The sequence below is a fragment of the Gracilinanus agilis genome, chromosome 4, assembly GCF_016433145.1.
Source record: "Gracilinanus agilis isolate LMUSP501 chromosome 4, AgileGrace, whole genome shotgun sequence".
NCBI classification, from domain to species: Eukaryota; Metazoa; Chordata; class Mammalia; order Didelphimorphia; family Didelphidae; genus Gracilinanus; species Gracilinanus agilis.
Window position 1 is genome coordinate 311,682,266 of NC_058133.1, and position 26,510 is coordinate 311,708,775.

At 32.9% G+C, this 26,510-nt stretch overlaps 1 protein-coding gene across 1 annotated transcript in view; it reads left to right on the plus strand.

Annotated features, from left to right (window-relative positions):
• The window catches only part of RIMS1 (regulating synaptic membrane exocytosis 1), a 225,974-nt gene that overhangs the window by 63,094 nt on the left and 136,370 nt on the right, over window positions 1-26,510 (plus strand). Inside the window, exons 16-17 of the mRNA XM_044675361.1 lie at window positions 16,415-16,486; window positions 23,218-23,330. Of these exons, the coding sequence (XP_044531296.1) occupies window positions 16,415-16,486; window positions 23,218-23,330 (185 nt within the window). The remainder of the gene's footprint in view (window positions 1-16,414; window positions 16,487-23,217; window positions 23,331-26,510) is intronic.

Below are 26,510 nucleotides of genomic sequence, written 5' to 3' on the forward strand. Positions count from 1 at the left end.
ACAAAAGAAAAAAAGAATCACCACACCACAATAGTTTCAATGTTTTTCTGGTATATGAGCTAAATAGAAGAGAATAAAAATTTTAAAGTTCTAAAAAGCAGATGCTAATTCTTAAATATGATCATTTCAGTTTTGCTAAGTATAAATATGGAAATATAATAAAATGTACTTCATTCACATAGTTTTAGATCTTTTTTGACATTTTGACATTTTAATTTTTAAATAGATGGCAACTTTTTAATGCATAAAAATTATTAAAAGTTTTGCATTCTCTCAGTGTATTCAACATATAAGAAAAAAATGAAGCAAATCACTGACTAATTGCATGCATATCAGCATATTGAAGGACTTTGAGTACACAACAGCATTTATTATGCTTAATTCAATCCTTGTGTTAGAAAAATTACCTTTTAACATCATGCATCCCAAAGATTTTTCCAAATGCTCAGATTCTCCTCCTAGCTCTTCATTTTCCATAATCATGGAACTTTCTTGCTTTCTTTCTTTGAACAATACATGGGCTGGAATTTTGCCTCAAGAAGCAAGTTTATTCATGATGACGTCAATTTAAATGATCTTGTTGATATAATAAAATGTTGATAAGATTTCCACATAAATTAAAATGCTATTTTAGGCCATACTTCAACTCATGCAACATTTGAGATATATCTTAATGAGAGAAACATCACTAGATATAACGGGTGTATATAATTATGGCAATGATGTTTCATTCCTAGTTTATATTGCAGTATGGAATTTGACTTCATGTTTCAGTTTAAAAGACTATAAGTCTACAATACATAACTATTGAAGAGTTTAAATAACATTAGCATATATTGAATTTAATAGTTCATTCTGCTCTATTGTCATTATTATCATTAACTTTTTTTCCAATCCAGTAGATATTTATTAAGAACCCACTGGGTGCCAGGTATTAGAATAATCATTGAGGATAAAATGACAAAAATGAATGATCCTTGAGCTCAAGGAACTTCCATTCTCCTGTAATCCTCTAGTTTATGTCTTTTCAAATTACATTTGAGGAAACTTAGGACCAGATTGTGTATTTGACTTTCTCCAAGATCATACAATTTAGTAAGCAAACAAAAACCCTCCCTCATTATGTGGCTGATACCCCAGGTTCCTAAGTGACTGTCAAAGCTGCATGTCCCATAATATCAGTTGCATGTAGAAAAGAAAATCATTAATAATTTCTAATATTTCTAAATAGTTTATAGTCTTTTATATTCTTAGTCATGTTACCAAATTGGTTTTTTTCATTGCCATAGAAATTATATTGATTACTCTAAAGTACATTGGGAGTATCCAGGCCAGCCTCTTTATTTTACAAATGTGGCAACTAATGGCAGAGAAGTAAAATGACTTTTCTGAAGCCACAGAGTTGGCAAGTGGTCTAAATGGGATCTCACTGTAAAGAGCCTAACACTAGAGACAATCTTCTTTCCTATATTCTTGATTCAAGTGAAGAAAACTAAGAGTAAAATCACAGAGTTAGTTACTGGAAAAACCAGAATGAAAATCAAATATTCTGATTTTCAGCTTAGGTATCTTTCCACCATCATCTAATCCACTAAGTTTCACAAAAATGTGTGTATATATGAAATTTTAATCTAAGTTTTAGAAAAATAAAATGCTCTATAGAATAGAAACACAAAGAACTTCTACATTGTGTTGGGTGCCACATTACTCAAGTCCTAATCCATCTTTTATAATATGTTGATTCTTCAAAGTATATGGGTCACTAGTTTATTTCAGACAAAAGATCTCATTCTGCCATATAAGAGTTGGAGTGAATAAAAATATTGTTTTTTAAATTGTTCTAATGTATAATTTTGATGTTTAACCTCTATACTGAATTTCTTTTAAAAATCAATATGAGCAAAAGAAAAACAACCAAGAATAAACATTTTAAATTATATTCAGATTTTTCACCAGTGAAACTTTTGGAACATTTACATTTTAAATATGAAATAATTTGTAGATCTTAGTTCCTCTTATTGTATTATGTAATGATTACTTTATTTAAAATGTTGCATCCGTCTTAGAACACATGTCTTTAAAAAGGATAATTATGAAGCAAAGAAAAAGCATTTTGCCTTTTGACGATACTTTTCCAGTATCCATTTTTCCATATATTCCATATATCTTTTACTTTGAGAAAATACTAAATGTACTGTTTTTTCCTGTCTTGTTCATTGGACAAACAGGGGTAGATGGTCCCCCTCTCTAGATAGGCGAAGACCTACTAGTCCCAGGATTCAAATCCAGCATGCATCTCCTGAGGATGACAGGTACTAGTCAATTCCTCCTAATGGCAAAGTAACCTAAAATTTTTTTATGCCACCAATTTGAATATACTGAAAATACATTCATTACATGCTTACTGCCAGGAGCTCAAAAAAATCCTTGTGATTCCATCCCTGATTGCTTCCCATTATTATTATTATACAGCACCAAGGAATGCTTACAGAGATTAATCCTGGTGAACATTCAGAGGCACTATTCAGAATGCAATGCTACCAAATAAACCATGTTTTGATTTTCATCTTTTGGCAAAATATTTAATAATAATTTCAATCTTAATACAGTCTTTTAAAACCATTCATGCATGTCCTCAGGTGCTTTATAATTCCTTGATTTCTGCTGCAGAGCCTGTTTCTTTTATTCTCAGACAGAGAAGAACTCAATTGTCTCATTTCTCAGAATTATTGCTGATGATTTCTGGCATGGGAAAGAAAAAGGCTCCGTGGCACATACCATTCAACAATTAGAAGTAACATATTTCATATTTTCATTTTTTAAGCCAAGCATTATACAGGGTCAGTTTTGCTGGCAAACTTGGTTTGATCAAATAATGCCAGTCTCTCCATTCACTTAATATTTTGATGCTCATAGGTCACATGTTCCATTGTTTCCAGACTCAATTGTGTTACCTTTTTTCCAATACATTTTTGGATCTGTTATACTAGTTTTAATATGTATTGAGTTAAATATTGCTGATAATTTGTCTTATGTGGTTGATTTTTTTTTCTTTTTAGTATCAGCAAAAATTAATTCAACTTTTAAAAATAGATTTCAAAAGTTAGATTTTATTGAAACCTTTAACTAAATTTAATTTAGGAACACATTTGACTACATATTTCCTCCCAAAAATTATGATTCATTATTTTGTGTTTCTGTGATTTGGGGGAATTCAGTTATCAGTAAGCTTTCCTTTGAGATACCAATAAGAAAAGCTAAGGCATGTATATGGGGGTTGGGGGGAGAAAAGAGATGCTGATATATTTTTCCCCTAAATGGAGAAAGGCCAACAAAGATTAATTTTTTAAAACTCCATTGTACCCACCTGCTTACTTAAAATGCCCATTAGTAAATGCTCAAAATTAATTTTATCATCTTTCACTCTATGAAGGAACTTATAACTTAAGATACTTTGACACTTTGGGTTAAATAGTCTTCAAATATTTAAAAACATTCAACCTTTTCTTTTCCCCTTGAAAAAGTTTTCTTGAGAAAATGTTTCAAAAAATTTAACCTATATATGGAAATTTCTACTATTAATCAATCAATCCACAAACACAGGTGATAGGAATAGCATGCCAAACTTTGAGTCAAAAAGGCTGGAGTTCAAATCTAACCTCAGACATTTACTAGATGAATGGTTCTGGGCAAGTCATTTTATCTGTTTGCCTCAGTTATCTCAACTGCAAAATGGAAATAAAACCCCAGGGATGTTTTGAAGATCAAATGAAATAATATTCCCCAAAACCACATAGCACAATTAGTAAAACAGAATAGACACTTTATAAATACTTAGCTCCTTCCTTTTCCCATTAAGTATATGAAGGAAGAATTCTGCTAGGTTCTATGGGAAAATATAATAAAATAATCCCTTTTCGCAAAGATCTTACATTTTAATGAGGGAAACAATGAGGATTCACATATTTGTGTATGCATATGCATACACATATGTATACACACATGCATATATCTGTATACAAATGTGTGTATATATGAGGATATAGAATAAATAACTATAATATGTACATGAAGAAAATAAGTATAATGTAGCTAAATAAAAGGTAGTTAGGGAGGTGGGGACTAGCAAATGAAGGAATTAGGAGAGGATTCACATCAAAGTCACATTTGAAGTATGTTTTGAAAGGAAAGAGAAATTCTGTGAGGCAAAGGTGAGAAGAGAGTACATCTTGAGGCACTGGTGTTAACAGGTTATAATCTTCTTTATAGACAGTTTACTGGTTATCACCAAAGCAAAAAAGCATTACCTCTGAAAAGAATTAAGCCACTCAAGGTTACGAAAGCTTCTCAAAACAATGGAATGACACATTATGAGGAGGAAAGTACCTTAGAAGTATATGATTTGATCTAAAACTATCATTTTAACTATGAGGATATAATTTCAAAAGATTGTCACTTGCCCAAGGTCACACAGTTGTAATTTGAATCTAATATCCAGCAGCTTCTCTGAATATGGGTAACTGCAAATATTAAATAAGATATAAAAAATTTATGGAGCATGTTAAACAGAATACAATTGACACCAATTATTATAATTTTATCCAAAAGTTCAAATGATATAAGTCGTCACAACAGAAATATCAAAAGAGCCCAGAAGATACTTTCTAGTCATGATATGATTATCTGGGTATTGAGGAAACCATAAAGAACATATCAAAGTGATTGAAAAAGCTCAGATTACATCAATACTATTTTTTTAACTTTCCACTTTTTCTAATTACACATAGAAATAATTTTCAACAATTGTTTTCTGAAATATTGTGCAACAGATGTTCTCCCTCATCCTTTAGCTGGTCAATAGTATAATATAAATTAGATTATATTAATACTAAAAAAATCACCAGGAGAACATCAGTACTGCTATCATAAGTCCCTATACTCTCATATACACAAATTTTTTTTTTAGTCATCTATACAAAAATCCAGGGCATCCTCACTGTAAGGTTTTTTTAGGGAACAACTAACAATATACAGAATGGTATGTAGCAATGGACGTTTTCTTTACTGTTTTACAACGTAATGGAAGATATTGGAATCAAAGATCTCATTGTACTTATCTTTTGTTGATTAAGCCATTTCAGTAAAAGAAAATGCTGTTTTGTAGAATATTTTAAAACAATATGCTTCTGTTATTAAAATCATCAGAGTATTAAAATCATTTCAGATTTCTTGAAAGATATAACTGAAATAGTTTTGTTCAATAATCATTTTTTTAATAAGGCTTCAGGTGAAGCACAAAACAAAGAAATGTATGCTTACCAAAACTACTCTGGAGGAGATCTAGCATAGAGTCCAAGTTAAAAGACTCCCTGTTATTGGTGAGGTCTTGTAGATGTTCATATTCACGAATGACATTGTACAGATTGTGTTAATTCCCAATATATTACAGTGGTTCCTGGAAGAGATCCAGAAACATTCAAAGACTTTTGGCCTCCCCATCCATACAGGAAAAAATGTATTGATAATGTCCTCTACCCCAATTTCAGCATGCCCCTTGAGCATTCTTTCTGGGACAGACATCATCAATGGACAGTAAAGAGGGATAGAAGTGAAAGGGAAGAGAGTGATCTAGATTACTTTCAGAAAATTGCAAAGTTCATTTACTGACTTCAAACTTCCAATGAAACAACAGCCTGTCTTTTAAGCATTAATATTTTTTCGAGTATTTCTGGAAATTTCTGGCAGTTAAGTCAGAATATCACCATCTTCAAATGTATTTTCAATAAGTAACTCTAAAGAACAGGAAAAAGAAATGTCCCGAGTGAACTGTATGATTGGAAAGGCTGGGCTAGCTATGTGGTGACAGTAAGAGATGACTGCTGGACCGTCCGAGTTCCCTAGCAATATGAGAGAGCCCTCCAGTACATTGGATGAATACATAAGAGGATGTGGACAGAAATTCAACAGCACTTGATTAGTATCATCAGTGAGAAGTTCCCAACTGATAAGATCACAAATGCATTCGGCATTCGAGCACTGAATAATCTGCAAAGAAGAGATATATAGAGTGTGTTTCTGGACCTCTTTTTTCAAGTTTCCTTTTAATTGACAGCAACTTGATGGTACAGTAGATAAGAGATTTGTACTTGAAGTCAAGAAGATCTACATTCAACTCCTTCCTTAGAAACTGTTCTCCTGGACAAGTCATTTAACTTCTTTGCCTTAGTTTTCACATCTTTTAAATGGAAAAATAATAGCTCCTACCTTTTAGGCCTAGTTTAAGAATAAAATGAAATAATATTTGAAAGGAATATTGCAAAGTTTAAAGAATATGTCCATACATAAGTACACATATGCACATATATGTATGTGTCTCTGTGCGTATTTATATATTTATATATTAGTTATTAAATTATTAGTTGATTGAACCTGCTAAAACTTGCCTTTGCAAGTTGCCTGTTGGCACTGAGAGATTAAATTATTTGCCCACATTCACAAAGTAAGGGTGAAAGATAGGGCTTGAACTCAGATGTTCTTGACTTCGAGGACTGATCTATATCCACTATTTAATAACTAACTCTTGTTTTGGTTACTTGGAATATAATTTTATTTTTTTATACACATTAAAGTTTATCTTCAGACATTGAGGTAGGATATATATGAAAGATAAATGGATCATAACAGCTCAAATAATATTTTGCTATAAAAATTCACATTGTGAATTTGAAACATTCAATTTTGTTTTCTTTAATTAATTAGTATTTTTGAAACATTTTGAAAAATACTCTTGCAAACATCTCTTTCTTAGCCAGCTCTGAAGTTTTCTTAGGCAATGATACAAATAAGGTAGACATTTCTGACCTTGAAGTTAATCCTAGATATTTGGCAAACATACTCTGAGGGGGGAGAGGCCGGGAGAAGGGAGGAAATAAGGAAGGGGCATGAATTTGCAAGATGAAGGCTTGCTTTTTAATTTTACTATTTCAGTGACAATGTCCATTTGGCATGATTGCTATTTTTAATATGCTATAATTTACTCAGATGAGGACTTGATGTTCTTGGAACAAAGATTCACTGTGCAAATAGCTTTCTTTAAATTCCTTAAAGATGCTGTACTTCATGAGTACTCCAATTGTACTTCTGCCTAAGAACAAAATGCGGGCCTAGTTACAGTGCTTAAAATGGACTTTTAAAAAATATATGAATAGAACTATGAGAACTTTCATTAGTATTATATACTTTGGGGAAATCCTTCCTTGATGATCTCTCTTTATTTTCCCTGAACCATGATAATGTACAGTGATTAAACTGTTAAGTATAAGAATATTCTAAAAGAAAATGCATATAATATGCTGATGTTAAGTTTTATTTTTAACTATTCACTTTAGTGCTTTGCACATGTCAAGTGCTTAATAAATATGGGAGGACCTATTTGCTTACATTTAAAATATTTTAAACTATCCAGGACAAAATATTTTTATGCAAATACAACTATATGCTGGCAATGCTTAGGCTCTAAAAAATTGGAGAGCCTGGTGGAAGGAGTTAGAGTTAGATTGTTTATTTGGTGCTTAAGAGTAATAAGTGAGTTCACATAGCAAAAATTCTGTTTACCAGGGTCTATTTGAGTGGAATTTATTATATGTGTCAATTAATTAAGCCCACTGTTCAATTAGATGCCAAACTCATGAGCTTAGCATAGAGAGGCAAAGGAATGAGCTCTTTTCAGTGATTTTATGTGACTAAATTCTCTCTCATCAGTGAAAACAAAGTAGGATCTTTGGACTTCGTTGAATCACATAAGTCAACATTTCTATTCCAAGGAAAGAAACTGTTGGCTCTCATACAGATACTCTCGTTGTTATTAAGGAAAATTATAGTAAGTCATAGTTATTATGCAAAATTATCACCATGTACACTGTTTCTCCTATCTTTCAACATTCTTTGTCTGCAGATACCACTGCTTTTCAAAAAAATATATCCTTAATCTGCATGAAAGAAAAGCATCTCTGTAAAGACATCAGAATTGTTAACCGTGATTCAATGACCATCTATATATGCATAGGGTTAGATTGCTCTTGATTGCATGTGTCCATCTTCATTGCGTGTGACCATCTTTCTGTTTCAATCCATTATGTCCAAATCCAATTTCATGTTCCCCAAATTATGAAGGACTCAGATGTTGGAGTCCTGCATTTCCAAACAAGATAATTTAGGCCACCTAAGTGTTAGACCAGCAATAACACAAAGGTAGTTTATCAGATTTTAGTTTCAATAAAAAAGAAATATTTTATGATAGATTTTGGGTTCCATCTTATAGGAATAGAAATGTCTACATTTCTATTGTCTAGCATAATTTCCTAAACTTAATATTTGAATGTTTTCAGCTATTATTTTAATTGTATAGAATAAATATGATGATTCATTAATAGACTTGTTCTATTTATAAATTATCATTAGTTTGTAAAATACATTCATGCAATTGATAAGTAATCAATTATTTATTTAAAAAATAAAAAGTTATAGTTTGCAAATAAGATCAAATTAAATTTTCACATTTAAAACAAATAAATAGCAAATATTAATAAAAGAAGGTAAAGAAATTCAAAAGGAAGACCAGATAGCAATTATGTCTTTGTGGATAAATTTATGATTAATTAGGGAAGTTGTAAATTTGATGGTCATTAAGATGATTTACTTTTAATAATTTATTATGGTTTAAAGCCTTTAAACTTTTCAAAATTACTTCATCTACATTATTTCCATTGATCTTCATAATAACTCTCTGGGGTAGGAGGGCAATTATCCTCAACACCCCACTTCACATATGAGGAAATTAAGTCCCAGAAAGGAACCAGAGGTTATTCAAACTCATAATGTGAGTGCTGGAACTAGAATCAGTGTTCTCCTACCTAATCCAGTTCTCTTTGTGTTATCTTAGCTATGTATCTATAGCCAAATAAAACATGCTTTGCCTATTGGTAAGAACCAAACGGGTATTTAAAATAAGAAACAGTACAATTGTTGCTTAAAGGTATTTGTTTACTCATTAATGTAGAATCTTTCTCTCAGGGTACAGGTTACATTTCATCTCTGCCTTCTCATTCTTTGTGACTCTTATACTTGTCCTCTAAATCCTCACAAGAGGTATTCCATCATGCTCAAGTCATTCATTTAATATTTTTACTTTATATATTGTCCTTCCAACTACACACAATAAACTGTAAATTGTACAGTAGGACTTCTTCATCCTTTTTCTTTTTTTCCCTATGTATCTAGGTAGATCAAACTTTTTCGATATCAGATATCATTTTGGAGGCCTTGAATTGTACATTAATTCCAACGTGATGTCTTCTGCAAATTAGTAATTAGAGAACTCATCAGTTATATAAAATGTCTTTTCCATTTTTTAATATTATCATGGAAAAGAATTTTGTCAAAAGAGAGCCTTTGGGCACTGAAGGAGGAAAATAATTTTGAAAGAAAGCTCAATAAAGTAACTCAAATTAGCCATCCAGTCTTAAGAACATGTAGGGTTGGAAATGGGACAAACAAATGATATAGAAAAGATCTGTAAATATTATATAGAAAACTTTTTTTCCATCATTGACATTTAAGGAACAACATTTGAAATCTAACATCACAGGCCTTGAAGTATTCTGTGAACAAGTAGAAATGGGACTAGAGGAAATAAAGATGAAAACAGTTGGACTGAATCAAGTGTACATACAGAGATGGTCAATGCAGAGAGTAACATAATTTTGAGGGTGGTGAAGGAATCATTCTCAAGATATCTGAAAGAGGGGTGGATACTGAAAACTTGGAAAAACTCTTTAACTTTATTTTGATCTATTCTTCAAGAAAAAATAAAAGGAAAAAGGTCAATAATTTCTTATCCTGCTGCCTACTTTCCTAATTTAACAAAGTCATATTCCAAATATAAAAGGCATTTTTACTAAGTCATAAGAAGGAAAGAGAAAGACTCCTATAAACAATATTCTCCAACAATTCACATCTTCTCATCCACAAAATAGAATCGTAGAATAAAACTCTGGAGCTGCAAAGGACCTCAGAGCCCCAGGGAGGCTAAATGCGTTATCTACCATCAAACAGATAGATTCTAAGGAGCAGCTAAGTGACACAGTGGATAGAGAGCTGGGCCTGGAATCAGAAAGATTCACTCATCTTCCTGCATTCAAATCTGGCCTCAGATTTACTGTTCGACCCAGAGTAAATCATTTCACCCCATTTGCTTCAGTTTCCTATGAGCTTGCCTTGTAATCCATTCTAGTAACTTTGTGAAGAAAACTTCAAATGAAGTCACAAAGAGTCAGTCTAAACTGAAAAACAACTTATCAACAATACCAAAGCTTTTAGTGCTGGAAGAGGGATGAGTTTAGTTTTTCTAATTCCACATTTACTGTCTGAAAAAATAAAAAAACTAAACTACTTTAACCAAGATTTTCCAGTTAGTAACAGACATAAGATGTAATTTCCTTCATGTGAACTATAGTCTTTCTTTTGTTTCTTCTACATAGATTGAGCCTTACAATAGCAAAAGTGCTCCAGATAAAATATTTAATTCATCTTGCCCTGTTAAGAACATATAAGTCCCTTAGGTAATTTGAATCTCTTTGATTGAAAGATTTTATTTAATTTATTAACTCAGATATTATGTAACATCATAATCAGAGAGCCCTTATATGAAGATATATGTAAATTGGCAGGCAGGGAATAGGGAATGTATTTTCTTCAGCCTTTTTCCTAACCTGTAGAATAAAAGATTTAGCCTAATTACTCTTTAAGATGACTTCTAACACTAAACTTCAATTTTCACCAGTAGCAATAATGATTATTATAAACAAAATTTTAACATGCATATATATACATATATATATATAAACATATATAGTTCTGTGATTTTACCAGTGTAAGCAACTCTTCATGTTATAGTAGATGAAGTAAGGCAGCACAGTAGATAGATTGCTGGGTCTGGAGTCAGGAAGAGACATTCAAATCTGATCTGAGACACTGATTTGGTGTGTGATTCTATCTAAGTCATTTTAACCACTATCTACCTTAATTTCCTCGACTATAAAATAGAAATAATAAATAGTACCTATTTCCCAGGGTATTGTAAGGATTATATTCTAAGCATATTTGTTGTTCAGCCATTTTTCAGTCCTGTCTGACTCTTTTTCACCCTAATTGAGGTTTTCTTGGCAAAAATAATAGAGTGGTTTGCCATTTACTTATTCAGCTAATTTTATAGATGATAAAACAGAGGCAAAAGGGTTTAAGTGACTTGACCAGGGTCATGTAGCTAGTAAGTGTCTGACGCCTGCTTTGAGCCCAGGAAGATGTCTTCCTGACTCTAGGCCTAGTACTCTATCTACTGTACCACCTAACTGTACTTAATGCACATAGTAGCTTAATAAATTTTCCCCTTTTCTTAATATACTATATCAACAACTCATCTATAATTTGTCATCTTAACGGGTGACCTGGAACACTTACAATTTAAATGACTTGGCTATATAACTATTATTTTCCCTCAGAAACAGGGCTTGAATCAAAGTCCTGCTAACTTCAAGATTAACCCTGTATCTATTATGCCATGTTGCCCCTCAACATTTTTTAATAAATTCAATCAAACCAGAATCATAAGTTCTGCCTGGCCATTTACTTCTTTTTAAAGCAGTGTTCCTTTTGGTAACAGTTCTAAGGATTATTCATTTTCTCAGCAAACTAAACTCAAAACTTTCAGTTTTATTTCAAATGGTCTTTGAACAGACACTAAATTCCAATTTGTGTCACAATCTCAACCAAATGAAGACTTCCACATCGACAACTCATCTCTGAATTCTAGGTTATTCGTCTTTTTTTCATGCCCCTTATTTCATATGTAGGAAATATCTTTGCACCTCATTCTTTGTTTGCTTAAGTTTATGACACTTTCTTCAAATGCCACATATAAAGAGGATTATGGTAGACATTTCTAAAATAGTCCACTTTGAGAGAAATATTAATTCTGTAGTCAGGATTACCTCCTTGAACTCTTTGACAGTATGCTTTCTTGTAGACAATGCTCATAGCAATGATGCCTTTGGTAAATTTTACTCTTTTTTCCCCTTTTGGTGAAAGATTTGTGATTTCTTTGGTACAAAGAAGTTCCAGTAAGGAAAGTCCATCTGTCTTGGTAAATCAGTAACTTTTTATAATTAAATGGCTTAGAGAATTATCTGGTTACATTAAGAGGTCAAGTGACTTGCCCAGCGTCATTTAGTCATAATGTATCAGAACTTGAGCCTTGTCTTCCTGATAGCCAAGGCTGGTTCAGTATCCACTCTCCCTCTTAGTTTACTCCCTACAAATTTTAGACATTGTATGTAAAAAGAGACGTGCTGGTCATGACTGGTAGTAAATAAATGAGGTCCAATATGCTTTTCAGTTTTATTTGCATTATTAACAGTGTCGCCACTTTTTTTTAAAATTAAGGAGGTAAAAATCATGTTAACTGATTTTCAAGGTAAATGCTCAAACTGAAATTTTAACAATCAGCTCTAGTGATCTGAATCTACCTTGCTTCAGTATCCCAGTGTGTTTACTAATGATGCCAGTTTATACAAGTCAGAAGTCTAACTTTGAAACTATTCCCGATAGAAATAATTCTAATGTGACACATCTTTATGACTTAAGTCTACTACATATTTTAGCAAATTCTAAAAGTTTTGCTAATTTAAAATCTTATTTATTTACAGCAGGGGTCGGCAACCTTTTTGGCCGTGAGAGCATAAACACCACATTTTTTAAAAATGTAATTTCATGAGAGCCGTACAGTGCTCACAGTGCGCACTCCTGTAACAGCACCTGAAAAAAAATTGACTTTATGGCTCCTGCAGAAAGAGCCATATGTTACCAGCCCTTGATCTACAGTGTGTCTATGCAATAGAAAATTTATAGAGCTAAGAAAAGTCTTATTTCTTGTGCTTTTTAGACCTTCACCTACCAATCTAAAGCTAAAAACAAAACAGATAATCTCTTTAGGTTCAAGATAGTATAAGGATGATATTAGAAAATAAGTATTTGTTTTATTAGTATAGAGATAAGAAGTAGAGAAGCTGGTTTGAGGAAGAATTGGAGTTTCTAATAGAGCTGAGTGTTAATTTCAACTATTGGAAGTTGTAATCATTATTCTATGACAGGTTCACTCTCTGGGTGTGGCATTTAGGAACTTGGCTTCTAGCAGTTGACAGAGCCACACACAGATTCTTTTCTCTTGCAGGGCTGGAGAAGGTAACATCTTTGCCTCTCTCCATCTCCGTCTGAGTGAAAGGCTTGAAAGAGTGGAGTGTTTTCTTTTCTACTTGGGAAACACGATTAATTTATCTATTACCGTGTATAGGTCAGTTAAACTCAGAAAAGACCAAAGAAAACCTGGTCTTTGGTTTGAACTTTGAGTCTATTAAGACTCAGAGTCCTAAACTGATTCGTATTGAGACCCAATTAGCTAGCCTTGGTTATCTTTTTAACTTAAAGGCAAAGTTAAGAATTATAGTGGTAGTTTTAGTTTGAATAGTATAAAATTTTTTAGTTAGATCAGAGAGGATTAGCATAGCCTGTGAACCACAGGAGAAGTTGTTCCTTGTTTAACCTGGGAGTTTATTTGGGTGGAGTTAAAATCCCTTAGAATTAGAAATCCTTTATATATGAATTAAATTTTCTCTAACAAGAGTCTCTTTAATGTTCCTTGTGCCTGGTCCTGAAGGGAAGTTCATCTTAGAGCTTCATTTCATTTACCACTGAAGATACTTTTTTTTAAACCCTTAACTTCTGTGTATTGGCTCCTAGGTGGAAGAGTGGTAAGGGTGGGCAATGGAGGTCAAGTGACTTACCCAGGGTCACATAGCTGGCAAGAGTCTGAGGCCAGACCTGAATCTAGGACCTCCCATCTCTAGGCCTGACTCTCAATCCATTGAGCTACCCAGCTGCCCCTGAAGATACTTTTGAATAACATCTATCAAAAGTATCTTGAATCAATTTGAACCTTTACTTTCCTCCTAGGCAGCTTGCCATTTTTATTTTTACAATAGTTCTACTCTGAGTAACTCGATGACATTGTTATTATTATTAATATCATTAGGCTAAACTTTTTTTACTGAACCCAGCCCAAGAATCTGAAGCTTACAAAAACAGACAATATAAAAAAACTGCAATGCAAATTGATGGAACTTTTTTTTCTTTGGGGAATTTGCTGGTTTTTTTTAAATTCATTTAGCAGAGAATTGTCAAAGTAGAGGTAAGCACTCATCAAAATTAAGATAATCACTGGACAAGGAACTATCAAATTTAAGTCAATCATTCATCATTTTCAGCCTTTGAGAGTTGCATTGAGAAAATGGAAAGAATTTTTAAAATGACATCTGTTTTGTTAAGGTCTTTATGTCCTCAGGAAAAGAAAGTTTCAAGTTTTCATGCCCATTCTAGAACAAGTAGAAGTTTATATAGATAATTACCAAGATGCTTAGTCTTGATTTAAGAACTTTTAAACACAAAAACATGTATATTAATTAATCAATCATGTCACTATGTAATTAACTGGAAGGAAGCTAATGAAAAGGAACAGTATAAAACTTTCTTTTAATTGAGCAGTGAAAAGGTTAATTCATCACTTTGATGGATTGTTGAGGTACATTGTCAAGCAGTCAGGAGTCTTCATCCCTCTGTGAATTCTGACCACTTGGCATCCTCTTTCCTGGTGCTTTCAGGACCAGAATCTAGGAAAAACAAGATGGCATAGTGATTAGAGTACTGGACTTGGAATCAAGAGAACCTGTTTTCAAGTCCTTGATCAGGCCTCAGGCACATTATTTAACCTTTCTGAGTCTTACTTTCCTCTTCTGTAAAATGTGAGTAGAAATATTATTTATGTACCAGAATTGTTGTAAAAGATCAAATGATATCACTAAAGGACTTCGTAAAGGATTATAAAAATATGAGTTAATGTTACTTTGAAGGAAATTCTATGATAAAGCCAGGCATAAGGCAGAGTTGGATTGCTCCCCACCTCAGCTCTTCCAGTAATAATGAATTATCAGCAATGCATTATTAGCCTGTGACTGCCCAGAGCAGCTAATACTTCTCAGCAACCTACACTTTAGAGGCAAGTGGCCACCAATTTCAGGTACTAAATGTGTTTTGCTCTAGCATCTCATTCCTCCATGGCTCCCTACTCTTAGATAACAAGAAATAGCTGAGTACAGTGATAGAATTTACCCGTGCTGTGTTAGATTAACGAGGGCAGAAAGACTGTAATATAGTAAAAAGTAAGAGTAGAACACAGTTGGTAGGGCAGGATGTTCTAGAACTGAGGTTGGGGGAAATGTGCTGACCAGCATGCTGAAAAAGAGAATAGAAATGGAATAAACCCTAGCATTCACAATATTTAAAAAACAAACAAGAACTAAACATCAAACTAATCTTCGTGTGTTTTTATTTCATTTATTTGTTACTATTTCAAATATTTTTACTAAATGCATTTCCAAATATATTTGTGTGTACACACACACACACACACACACACACACACACACACACACATACACACACACATTTATGAGTTCAGTTGGATCAAGGGCTAAGTAGCCTTTTGTGGTCAAGATTTGTCCACATTTGCAACCTAATCTAACCTACTATTTCTATAAGAAAATGAATTTGGCATTCTAAGATATGAATTATAAATTTTTGAGAAACAGAATTTCCTAAATTTTGGATAACCTCTATACCAGTTCAAGGATGATATTTGAAAAAGAAAAAAAAAACATCAGAAGAGCTGTTTGATTGAAGCAACATAGGGAATATAGAGGACCGAAAGGGAAGCAAGCATTACTAGATTTGAAAAGGCATTTTATTTAACATTGGTGGAGAATGTTTGACTTTTTTCCTTGTCCTTAATCCTTCTAAAAATGTATTGATTTTCAGTGTAGATTTGGCTTTTTAAAAGTGTAAAAACATAAGCTCTATTCTCACTATTCTTAAATGATGCATCCACCTTCACATCACATCACCATCATCTTCCCTAGCATTGCTTTTTCTCACTTCATTTTCTTCTTGTCAATGGAAAAAGTAAGTGGTTATTCAGGAATCCACCTTCAACTATTTTCACATGGAGCTAAGAAGTAGAAATGAGCCTCCTTCCTCCTTTTAGTTCCAGATGTTCCCATTTGACTGCTCTCCTCTTCCATATTTCCAGTTTCTAAATGGTTTTTTAATTGGAAAACATAGATTCCATAAACTATTTGCTTAGAAGAGCTACACAGCATTTTCCATCTGTGAGTCTCTTTTTATTATTTTATTATATGATTATAGCTTTATTTATCATATTTTTTGTACTTTTTAACATCTCATTTCACAGGCAATCTCGAAAGTCGGAAAGATCTAGCAACCAAAAACAGACTAGGAAAAGCAATGCATCTGATGCTGAAAGGTAGGCTTAGCTCTATGGTAATGTTCATGGTCATCTTGTGCATATACATATGTATATGTATATATGTATGTGTACATATATACATATTATATATCGCTGGCTCTTCTTTGAACTGTTCAAATGTGAAACTAATTTCATGAAATTAAAGGTGATTATGGGACAATCACAATCATTATCTGAGCACATTCTATTACATGAGGCTAAGAGTATGATAATACTTTAGTCACAGGACTCCAGGTTCCACTTTCTAAATCTCACACTTGCAACTGATAATTTCATTTTTCATTAAGGTGGGTTACAACTGATTCTTATCCATACATATAATTTCATGGACCCTCAAACATTAGGACTCAGTTTCAGGTTATTGAGTTCAACACAAAATTCAATAGAGAATAGAGCCTGGACCTTTGCCTTAACTGAGTGTGGAAACTCCTGGGTGAAGAAACTTCAAAGAATTGTCAAGAGCACTGAGAGATTAGGTGACTTGTCCATGAAAATACAACTCTCTGTCAGAAATAGGGCTTAAACCAAGGACCTTTTGGCAAGATTAATTCTCTATCCACTACACCACACTATCTCACTAAAAATATATTATTATTGAATAAATTCCAAATATTAGCATGCTAGTGATTTTATTTTTGATGTCAATATTTAGCAAGTGCCACTATTTTCCATGAAGAGGATCATAGATTCTTAATTTGTATGACCTTCCCCTAATGTCATTTTCCCAGTAGCACCATGAATTTGGAGAAACACAGGGACTAATCTGGCATTAATCTGGGCTTAATACTCTGTTTCGCACATGGTAGAAGTTTCCTAAATACTTGTTTGATTATCGGGTTGATGGATGCAAAAACTATAGAAGTTATATAATTCAACTTTTACTTTACAGGTGAGGAAAATGAGGCCAAGAGAAGTGATTTGTCTAATCTCAGAGGTATCAGAGGCAAAAGTCCAATCCAGACCTTTATATTTCATACTTATTACTCTTTTCAGTGTGTCACACTTCACATCATCTGTGACATGGCTACTATATCAGAATGAAAGATATACTTTGAATTAAAATGTAAAAGTCTGTGCAGTTCTTAAAAACATTTCATTCTCTTTTACAAAATCTATATTTAGTATGAAAAAAAGATTTCATAATACATATAATTGTATATCTAAGAGAAAATTGTAAAACATTTGAATTGAGTATTTCTTCCCAAAATGATTAAATAAGAAAAGAACCCATGGAATAGGTGATATACCATGTATTCTGTTAAGGCAATTCGCATCTCAAAATGGTATTTTTGGTACTGTTTCCACAGAAGACTAATGCCAGTAGCTTTCACTTGAATATACCAAGATTATAGTTTACTTCACTTTCATTTTTCTTTGTAAATCTCAAATATTTATTTTCACCAACTTTTCTAATTAAATCATGCCAAAAAAGTGTAGTACCTAATCAGGATGAAGATAAAGTATTCTGGCAAAAATAAAATTTATGGCTAAATTTTTAACTTTTTGTTAAAATTTGATGTTCTGTGAAGGCCTACTATATTTTTCACTTATATTCCAAGCCTTTGGATCTTTTAGTTTTCCATAGCTGATTTTTGCATAGGCTCCTACCCTGGAACAAAAAAATTGGCCTTGATATTTAAGTATACTCAATTGAATACACTCTTTTTTTTTTAACCTTTACCTTCTATCTTGGAATCAATACTGTGTATTGGTTCCAAGACAGAATAGTGGTAAGGGCTGGGCAATGGTAGTCAAGTGACTTACCCAGGGTCACACAGCTGGGAAGTATCTGAGACCAGATTTGAACCTAGGACCTCCTGTCTCTAGGCCTGGCTCTCAATCCACTGGGCTACCCAGCTGCCCCCTCTAATACTTTTTCTAATAATATATGCATAGCCTACAGTGTCTCTTTCTTCTTCAAGCAAAATAATTGCAACAGGTAGTATTTAAGTTTGCTTCTACTTTTCCTAACTTAGTCAACATAACACTTAGTCAAAATGGTAGGTATGCCACTCATGCTTTTCCCATGAGTTTCCCTTCCAACTCAGATTAGGCAGATCATAGCTGAACAGATGTTTCTCTTCTCTAACAATTCTGCATTACTTTAGGGTTACATTTCCCATGTATCACTTACTTTTGCTCCTGTTCCCTCATTCCTTTCTGGAGATTCATATACAGAGAGCAGAGTATTTTTCTTGTCAGTCCAATTTGCTTCTAAGCCAAAGTCTGTTTCTGAAGAGGATTTTCAGAAGGACTCATTCAAACCAAAACACAGAAACAGTTTTCAGAGTTACGTGTCAGTTTCCCATACACAATTTTATTTACTTGCTTTTAGAAGTGCCCCATGGTAGTCAGGCCTAGAGACGGGAGGTCCAAGGTTCAAATCTGGCCTCAGACACTTCCCAGCTGTGTGACCCTGGGCAAGTCACTTGACCCCCATTGCCCACCCTTACCACTCTTCCACCAAGGAGCCAATACACAGAAGTTAAGGGTTTAAAAAAAATAAAATAAAATAAAAGAAGTGTCCCATGTTTATGTTATCTATAAAAACATAACCTTAAGAAAAGCAGGAGGCTCTCAAAATATTTAAGGAAAAACAAATCAGCCTAAGTCAATAAAAGAGACATTTAAAAGTTTCTGTGATGCTTATGTATATATGTATATGCACACACACAAACATATATATATACATTTGTTAGCTTTTCACAGTTTGTTTTCTTTAATATTGAAAAATTCTTTCTGTACGTAAATTTTTAAAATAAAAATAATAGTATATAATAATAAAAGTTCTATATTTATATAACTACAGTCCAGTTTTTAAAAATAGGATTCAACTTGTGTTCTTTGACTGATAATTATTGAAACTCATGAAATTAATCTACTTTTACCTAGTCCTAGAGAGTTCTTTGAAAACTTTGAAACTTTGAAAAAGTTATAGTTGATTTTCTGAAGTGTATCTGTGAAGGGAGTTTCCACTCTGGAAGTTTCTTATACAGATAAAATACAGAACCAAATCCCAAACTCCTTCTCCCTTAAAAAAACAACAGCAACAATGAAGATATCCATAGATGGCATACATGTTGACATTTTGGCTATTTATTCCTGGATATTTAAGAGAGATGCATATTTTCCCCGGATTGTCCCTTTGTTAAAAATGTTATTGTCGGGGGCAGCTGGGTAGCTCAGTGGATTGAGAGCCAGGCCTAGAGACACGAGGTCCTAGGTTCAAATCCGGCCTCAGACACTTCCCAGCTGTGTGACCCTGGGCAAGTCACTTGACCCCCATTGCCTACCCTTACCACTCTTCTGCCTTGGAGCCAATACACAGTATTGACTCCAAGACGGAAGGTAAGGGTTTAAAAAAAAAATGTTATTGTCCTTTTGGCTCTTATACCTGAAAATTATGAGGTTCAGAATGAGGTTCAGAAAATAAATAGATAGATGTTATGAAACTTCACAAAAGAAAAGACTCTGTATCATACCTTGCTCTTTATCAGTTAATTCAGGATGTCACCTTCTCTAAGACAGATTAGACTATACTATATGACCTTTTTGGAGATTTTAGAATTTCATTTACTTAAATGAATAGTATCTAATAAAGATTTTGGATGTAGGTCTGATTTTTCCCCTAGTAACTGAAATAATAGAAGCCTTCAGTATCCACCCTCCAGTGGCCCACTAAGATTTCTGGACTATGACTAAGATCTGTCAAATCCAAGATCTCAAAGTGCTGGGTTTGGATTAATATTTGTTAACTGCCTATATATTGCTGTCTCAGTTCCTCAAGCATAACATGGTCTTTTTTTGTGAAATTAGATTTAAATCAATGACAACTTAAGAAAATATATCATTTTGAATGAAGAATTTAGGAAAAATTGTCCTTGTGAATGTAAACTGAATGCTTTACTCCAAGGAGTACAATTTATTTTAACCACATACATACTAACTTACAAATTTACAATCACTAAGTGAATCTTTAGAATAACATCTTTAGAAATATGCCATAGTTCTTTTTAAAAATAAAAAAGGATCCAATTTTACTTTTTCAGCCAATCAACAGTATAAAACATAATTAATTTAGGGAACATTTATTAGAAAGGTGAGTCGTATCCATATAACTTAATTTTTGTTGTTCAGTTGTTTTAGTCATGCCAACCTCTTCCTTGCCCCGGGGGTTTTCTTGGCAAAGACTTCTCCAGTTCATTTTATAGATAAGGAAACTAAGGCATTCAATTAATTAGGGATATCAGTTAGATCAAAGACCATGGCCTACCCTTTAAACATATTACACATCACTATAAGTTGTATGCTCCTTTTATTCACACCAACTCTTATATTAGAAATTATATTTACAGCCAACTTTATGGGGGGTTTTTTCTGTTGATATTAGGAGAGAAGACATACAAACTACAATGTTGGTTTGTTTTCTCAGGATTTCATTGTTAAAGGATTAATTTTCTAATCTGTAAATACTCAGTTTTACTTTCACATAAACATTGTTATCCCATATTTTGAAACCTTAAAGATATAATGTGCCAGTGCCATTGTAATTAATATTGGTTTAGAATGCTTTCTGTAATTGTCTTTGGTTATGTATCAGTATTAGGTGTTGAGTAAAATTATTAGCATTGTGAAAAAACAAGACAGCCTGTTATACCAGATATAGGACTAGACATGGAGTCAGGAAATTCTGGGAACATGTATTGCCTCTGACTTACCCTATCTTTTTGACCCTTGGCAAGTCACTTAACCTTTGAATTCTGTAAGTAACTCTCTAGGAATTTAAGTGACAGAGTATGCCATGTTAGAGGGAATTCATCAGGAGTACCCTATCCTATTATCATCTAGGCCCTTTCCTCTTTCTAGCTTGAAAATCATACTTTAAATCTTCCACACATTATGTTTTGTCTTGAAACAAAATATTAGAAACATCCTTAACTGGATTTTTCTATGTCAACCTAAAGTTTCTTTGAGTAAAAAGATTTTTTTTAGTTAAAAGAAATTCAATTAATCACTTTAAAATGTACTCAGCATGAACATTCTCAGTGCTAGGTTGCTTATTTGTACTTATTGGCACACCAGTGTCCAGCAACCACATGATCAAGTTTTGCTTGGTTCTGAGCATCACAATTTCATAAATTTAATAAAGTTTTCCTTGGGCATATGGGTGGTGGGAAAGAATATGTGGACGTGTTGACTGAAAAATTTTTTCTGACCCTAATGTTTTAGGGTTCTCCCACAACATCTTTCTAGAAGGGGACACCCTACCCCAAGAACAACTGATCAGCCAGTCATTAGGGGAAAACATCCCTCTCGCTCAAGGTCGAGTGAGCATTCTAGTGTCAGAACAGTGTGTTCTATACATCACCTTGCTCCAGGAGGGTCGGCACCAGCTTCTCCGCTTCTGACAAGGTTGCTATTCCATGTACAGCCCCACATTCATGTGCTGCCTCCCAGGTGTCAGTGTGGTGTTGTACCTTCCTGAACATTTGATGCTTTCACTCATTATGGCACTATACTTATGACTCCTTTCCTCATGACACTTATACACTTCTCCCACATCTCTTAAGACTTACATCTATTTTCTCTGTGCTGACGGAAATCTCTATTTCCTACCCAAAACAACCATCAAGAATTAAATCTGGCTGTGTTACGTCCTTCCATCTGTCTGTGGCATATTCATATGAAATGGTTTTTAAATTTTGGGAAAATATATGTATAATAAATTACTTTGGATAAAAGTTTACACCCCCTTTGGCATGTTATCTAATGAGGCGGCATAGTAATATGGATAGAGTTGGCCTCAAAACCAAGAAGATCCAGCTTTATATCTCACTTCTGATACATTCTGAATGTGTGACCCTGGGCAAGTAACTTATCCTATTGGTACCCCAGGCAATTCTCTATAATTCTAGAAAAAATGCTTACCTGCAGCAATAGAGAAAGATCTTGATCAGGCAATACCCATACCAATGAGATTAGTTCTCATCTTGTATTACCTATATATTGTTTTAACTTTTACTTAGTGTCCTGGGATATCTGTCCAAAGTTGAAATACTATTTTAGTTTCTTTTAATGTTTTAATATCCACAATGACAAATTTGAAGAAGCATTAAGAGAATGATGATCATATTATTAGTCTTAAACTGGAGTTATTTGGAGGTAGTGTGAATAATTCTGAAAATATTATCATCGTATAATAGAGATGTAGATTATTTGCAAAAATTGACTTAATAAATATCTATTCAGATTCTTAAGCCTCCAGTTATATATGTCTGGTTCAGCATTAGCAAGAATGGAAAATCCACAAAATAATATCAGTATGATCAAAATAATTAAATTAGAAGCTACTCAGTTCAGAAGTCCAGTCAATCACTCAATCAAGTAGCATTTTTTAAATGCTTATTTTATGTCGGACACCAGACTAAAGCACTGAGGTTATAGACAAAGGCAAAAGACAATCCCTGCCTTCAAAGAATTGAGTATAATTCTATTATGTAGAATTGAGGGACATATATATTCACAGTCTGTTTCCATGCTCTCTTGATATTGTTTTTTTTTTCCTATCCATCAAAAAATGTGCTTGGGTTGTTTTTTTTTCCCTTCAATGAGGATTAGACAAGCATTTTAATGTCTGGCTAAGATGAAAAAGCAAAATAAATCAAACTTGATCACTGCCTTGTATTGAAGTTGCATTGGTTTCCTTTTCCCCCTCATTTCCCCTGCAGAATACACCAACAAGGAAGTCCAGGACAGTCTCCTCCTGCAGACACAGCCTTCAGTAATCGTAGGGGAAGACAGCTCCCACAGGTTCCAATAAGAAGCGGCAGTATAGAACAAGGTATCACCTAATGAATGAGCTATCATAGTAAAACAGTTTTGGGTTTCAGGGCAAATACTTTTGTTCGGAATATGTTATTCATTTTATAGCCTAAAATAATGAATTTTGTGTGAATGGTAAAGAACTTGATTTATTTAAATTCTTGGATTGTTAATCTAAAGTACTATATAAGTGATACAAACCCAGAAAAGATACAATGTGAAAATGACAAAGAAAAAACATACTCTTGCACTTTATAATAGTTCTCTGGTATCAAAGGAAAAAAGTATCTTAAAGAGAATTCTTCCACTAAGTGCTTGTTGCCTACTCTGTTGACTCATCTGCCAGTTCAATCACTTCAACATTTTCTTAATGAGGATCATGATTTGCAAGTACTTAGACTCTAGTTACTAGAGTCAAATAATAGACATGCCTGGGCTTTGAATTCAATTTCAGAAATGCGTATTACCTTATTATTCCCTAATGTGTATGGTATATTTAATGACATATGTAATTTACTTTTTTAAATTGAAAACTGAAGTCACAAAAATTATCCAAGTCAGATGGTTTGTTTATTGACTACTAGATTGCTGGTTCCTGAAAAAAAAAGAGAGAGAGAAGCAATTACTCTTTTAAATGTATAACATTTGTTATTGTTATATAGTTATGAAAAAAACATGGAAACCTAGATGTCTTTTCTTGAATAGACAGTTTATAAATGTTTGATAAATAATTAATTGATAAAATAGTTATTGGGAATCATTATACATTAATAAATACAATATTCCTGACGAAGTCAAAATAGATATGACAGAAATAATATATGGTCAATGTTAAAATGCTGAATGTTTCCCCCACCCCCAGCAGTACCTATCATAGTTGAATTTCACTTTGTCTCTTATTCTATGTTTAGGAATTCTTCTTTTCATTTAAATGCTAATTACGGTGTGGGTACTAGAACTGATTACATATTATATTGAAATATGGCTGGACTTTTGCATTAGAAATTTGAAAACTTTCAGTTTACTTGGTTCAGTCTCTGGTCTGACTAATGGCTTTGCTTGGTATGTCACCTCTTCTCATATATTTTTTAATTTTCTTTTTATTTTTCCTTGTGAATACTATGGTTTTTCCCCTTGACCTATTTTTGTGATCCATAAGAATAAAAATGCTTTACTTAAAGCATCAAAACACAGATATGCATTGAACTAGATGATTTTTGAAGTTTCTTTCAACTTTAAGAGTCTGATTCTAAACAAAAATCAAAGGTTTAATAAGAGGCAATAACTGAATTTTCAAATGGATATCACAATACTTATAAGGAAGTGTTAACATGAAGAGGAATGCTGGTTCTATAAAACCCTAAACTTGTAGGTATTGATGCATCATACTTTCAACTTATATATAACACAATTGTATTTACAGAAGGGGTAAAGAGCCTCCTCTGGAAATGATGATGTTTGTGGTAATTTGACTTTATTTTTTGAAATAATCATTTTCTTTTTTTATTTATCTCTTCTTAGTTTTATCTAATATCCATTGTTGGTTCTGTTTGTTTTGGTACCGTGTCAGAAGATTGTTCAATATTAATGAACATTTAGAGACTCACCCTTAAAAAAATAAAAGTAATTATTTTTATGTTTAACTTAAAAATAGGTGCAGGCTTGATTTGTCATCTATTCATGTTTTCCTGTTGCACAATTCAAGGTTGATTAAAATTTTGATGCTTAGGTACCATCATGAGTTGTCAACTTTATCTTTTCAGCTATCTGGGTCCTAAATGACATTCTTATTAGAAATTCTTTGCATTTCCTCCACTTGTAAATCAAGCACTCTAAGGGTTTCATAACAAATAAATGCATTGCATATTGATTATATATGATGATATACTATTGCTACTTTATTACCAAAAAACAAGAATTGCTTCTACAGATTCAAGGGGGATATATTTCAAATTTCTGTTAGAGTCACATTTTTGGCTTAAAACTGAATATTTGATATTTCATGATATTAATATTCACAGATGTCTTGCAGAGAAATTCATCAATTTGTCAGGTTTGCTCTGAGGGGAAGAAAGAGAATGACTGGAAATGAATTGTGTTTTTCTTCTAATATTTAGTTTTACAGGCTCATTTTATTATAGTTACAACTTTTTTGCTTGCCTAATGTTACTAGGTACTTCTGCACTGGTACATTTCTTCAAGAGTCATAGAAATTTGCCTGTTCTTGAATTGCAACTGCTAAAAATATATTGTGGTATCAGAAATTTTTTTAAATCTGTAAGTCTAAATTTGTTCTCATTTTTGATATGTTGTAGATAAATACCTTGGATAACAGTGGTAGACAATGTCAAAGTGCTCAAAAATAACAAAACCCCAAGAATTCCTAGGATAAGGCAAAATTTACTTGGTATATATTCTTATGAGTAGTACATTGCTGAATTCGTATTCAAAATATTTATTTTCTGTTTCTTGATGATAGATTTAAAAAGATCCCAAATAATTGTTTTTGCCTCACTCAATTATGTTTTGTCAAAAGAATTTATTAAAGGATTTCAATTAATCAAAAAGATAGGATTTAAGTTGGAAGAGTGACAATTATACTTTCTTATGAGTATACTTTATTCTAACAAGTTTGGTTTGTTTTCTGAGATATATTTCTATATACTATTTCTCCGAGGGAATAATACTAATTGTTTCCCAGCTTAGACTTAGTATGACATAGTGAATAGAGAGCTGGTTTTTACCTTGGTTCAAGTCCTCCCGCTGACACATTTTAGTTGTGTGACCCTGAGCAAGTTACTTAACCTTTCAGTGGTCTAGACAACTCTGCAAAACTCTTCAAAGAAAGTGATGATCTCCATTGGTAGAAGGTTTTGTTTTGTTTTTCCCCCACATAGACATACACCATATCAGTGAAATCATGAATTCATTACATTATTTGAGCTTCTTCTGTGCTGTTTTACTTACTTGCTCCCTTCCCCCTTCTCTCCCTGCTGTCTCTCCCTTCCCACTTCCTTCCTCTCTCCTTCCTTGCTTCCTTCCTTCATTTATTTACCAGAATAATTTTATTTGACAATTGAATTTAGTTAAACTTTTCTTAAACACATTTTTCATAAAACTCTTGAAGCAAATATAATAATGCTCCTGATTTTGACTCCAAATTCCTTTTACCAAAGGAAAAAAAGTAATTTTATTCCTA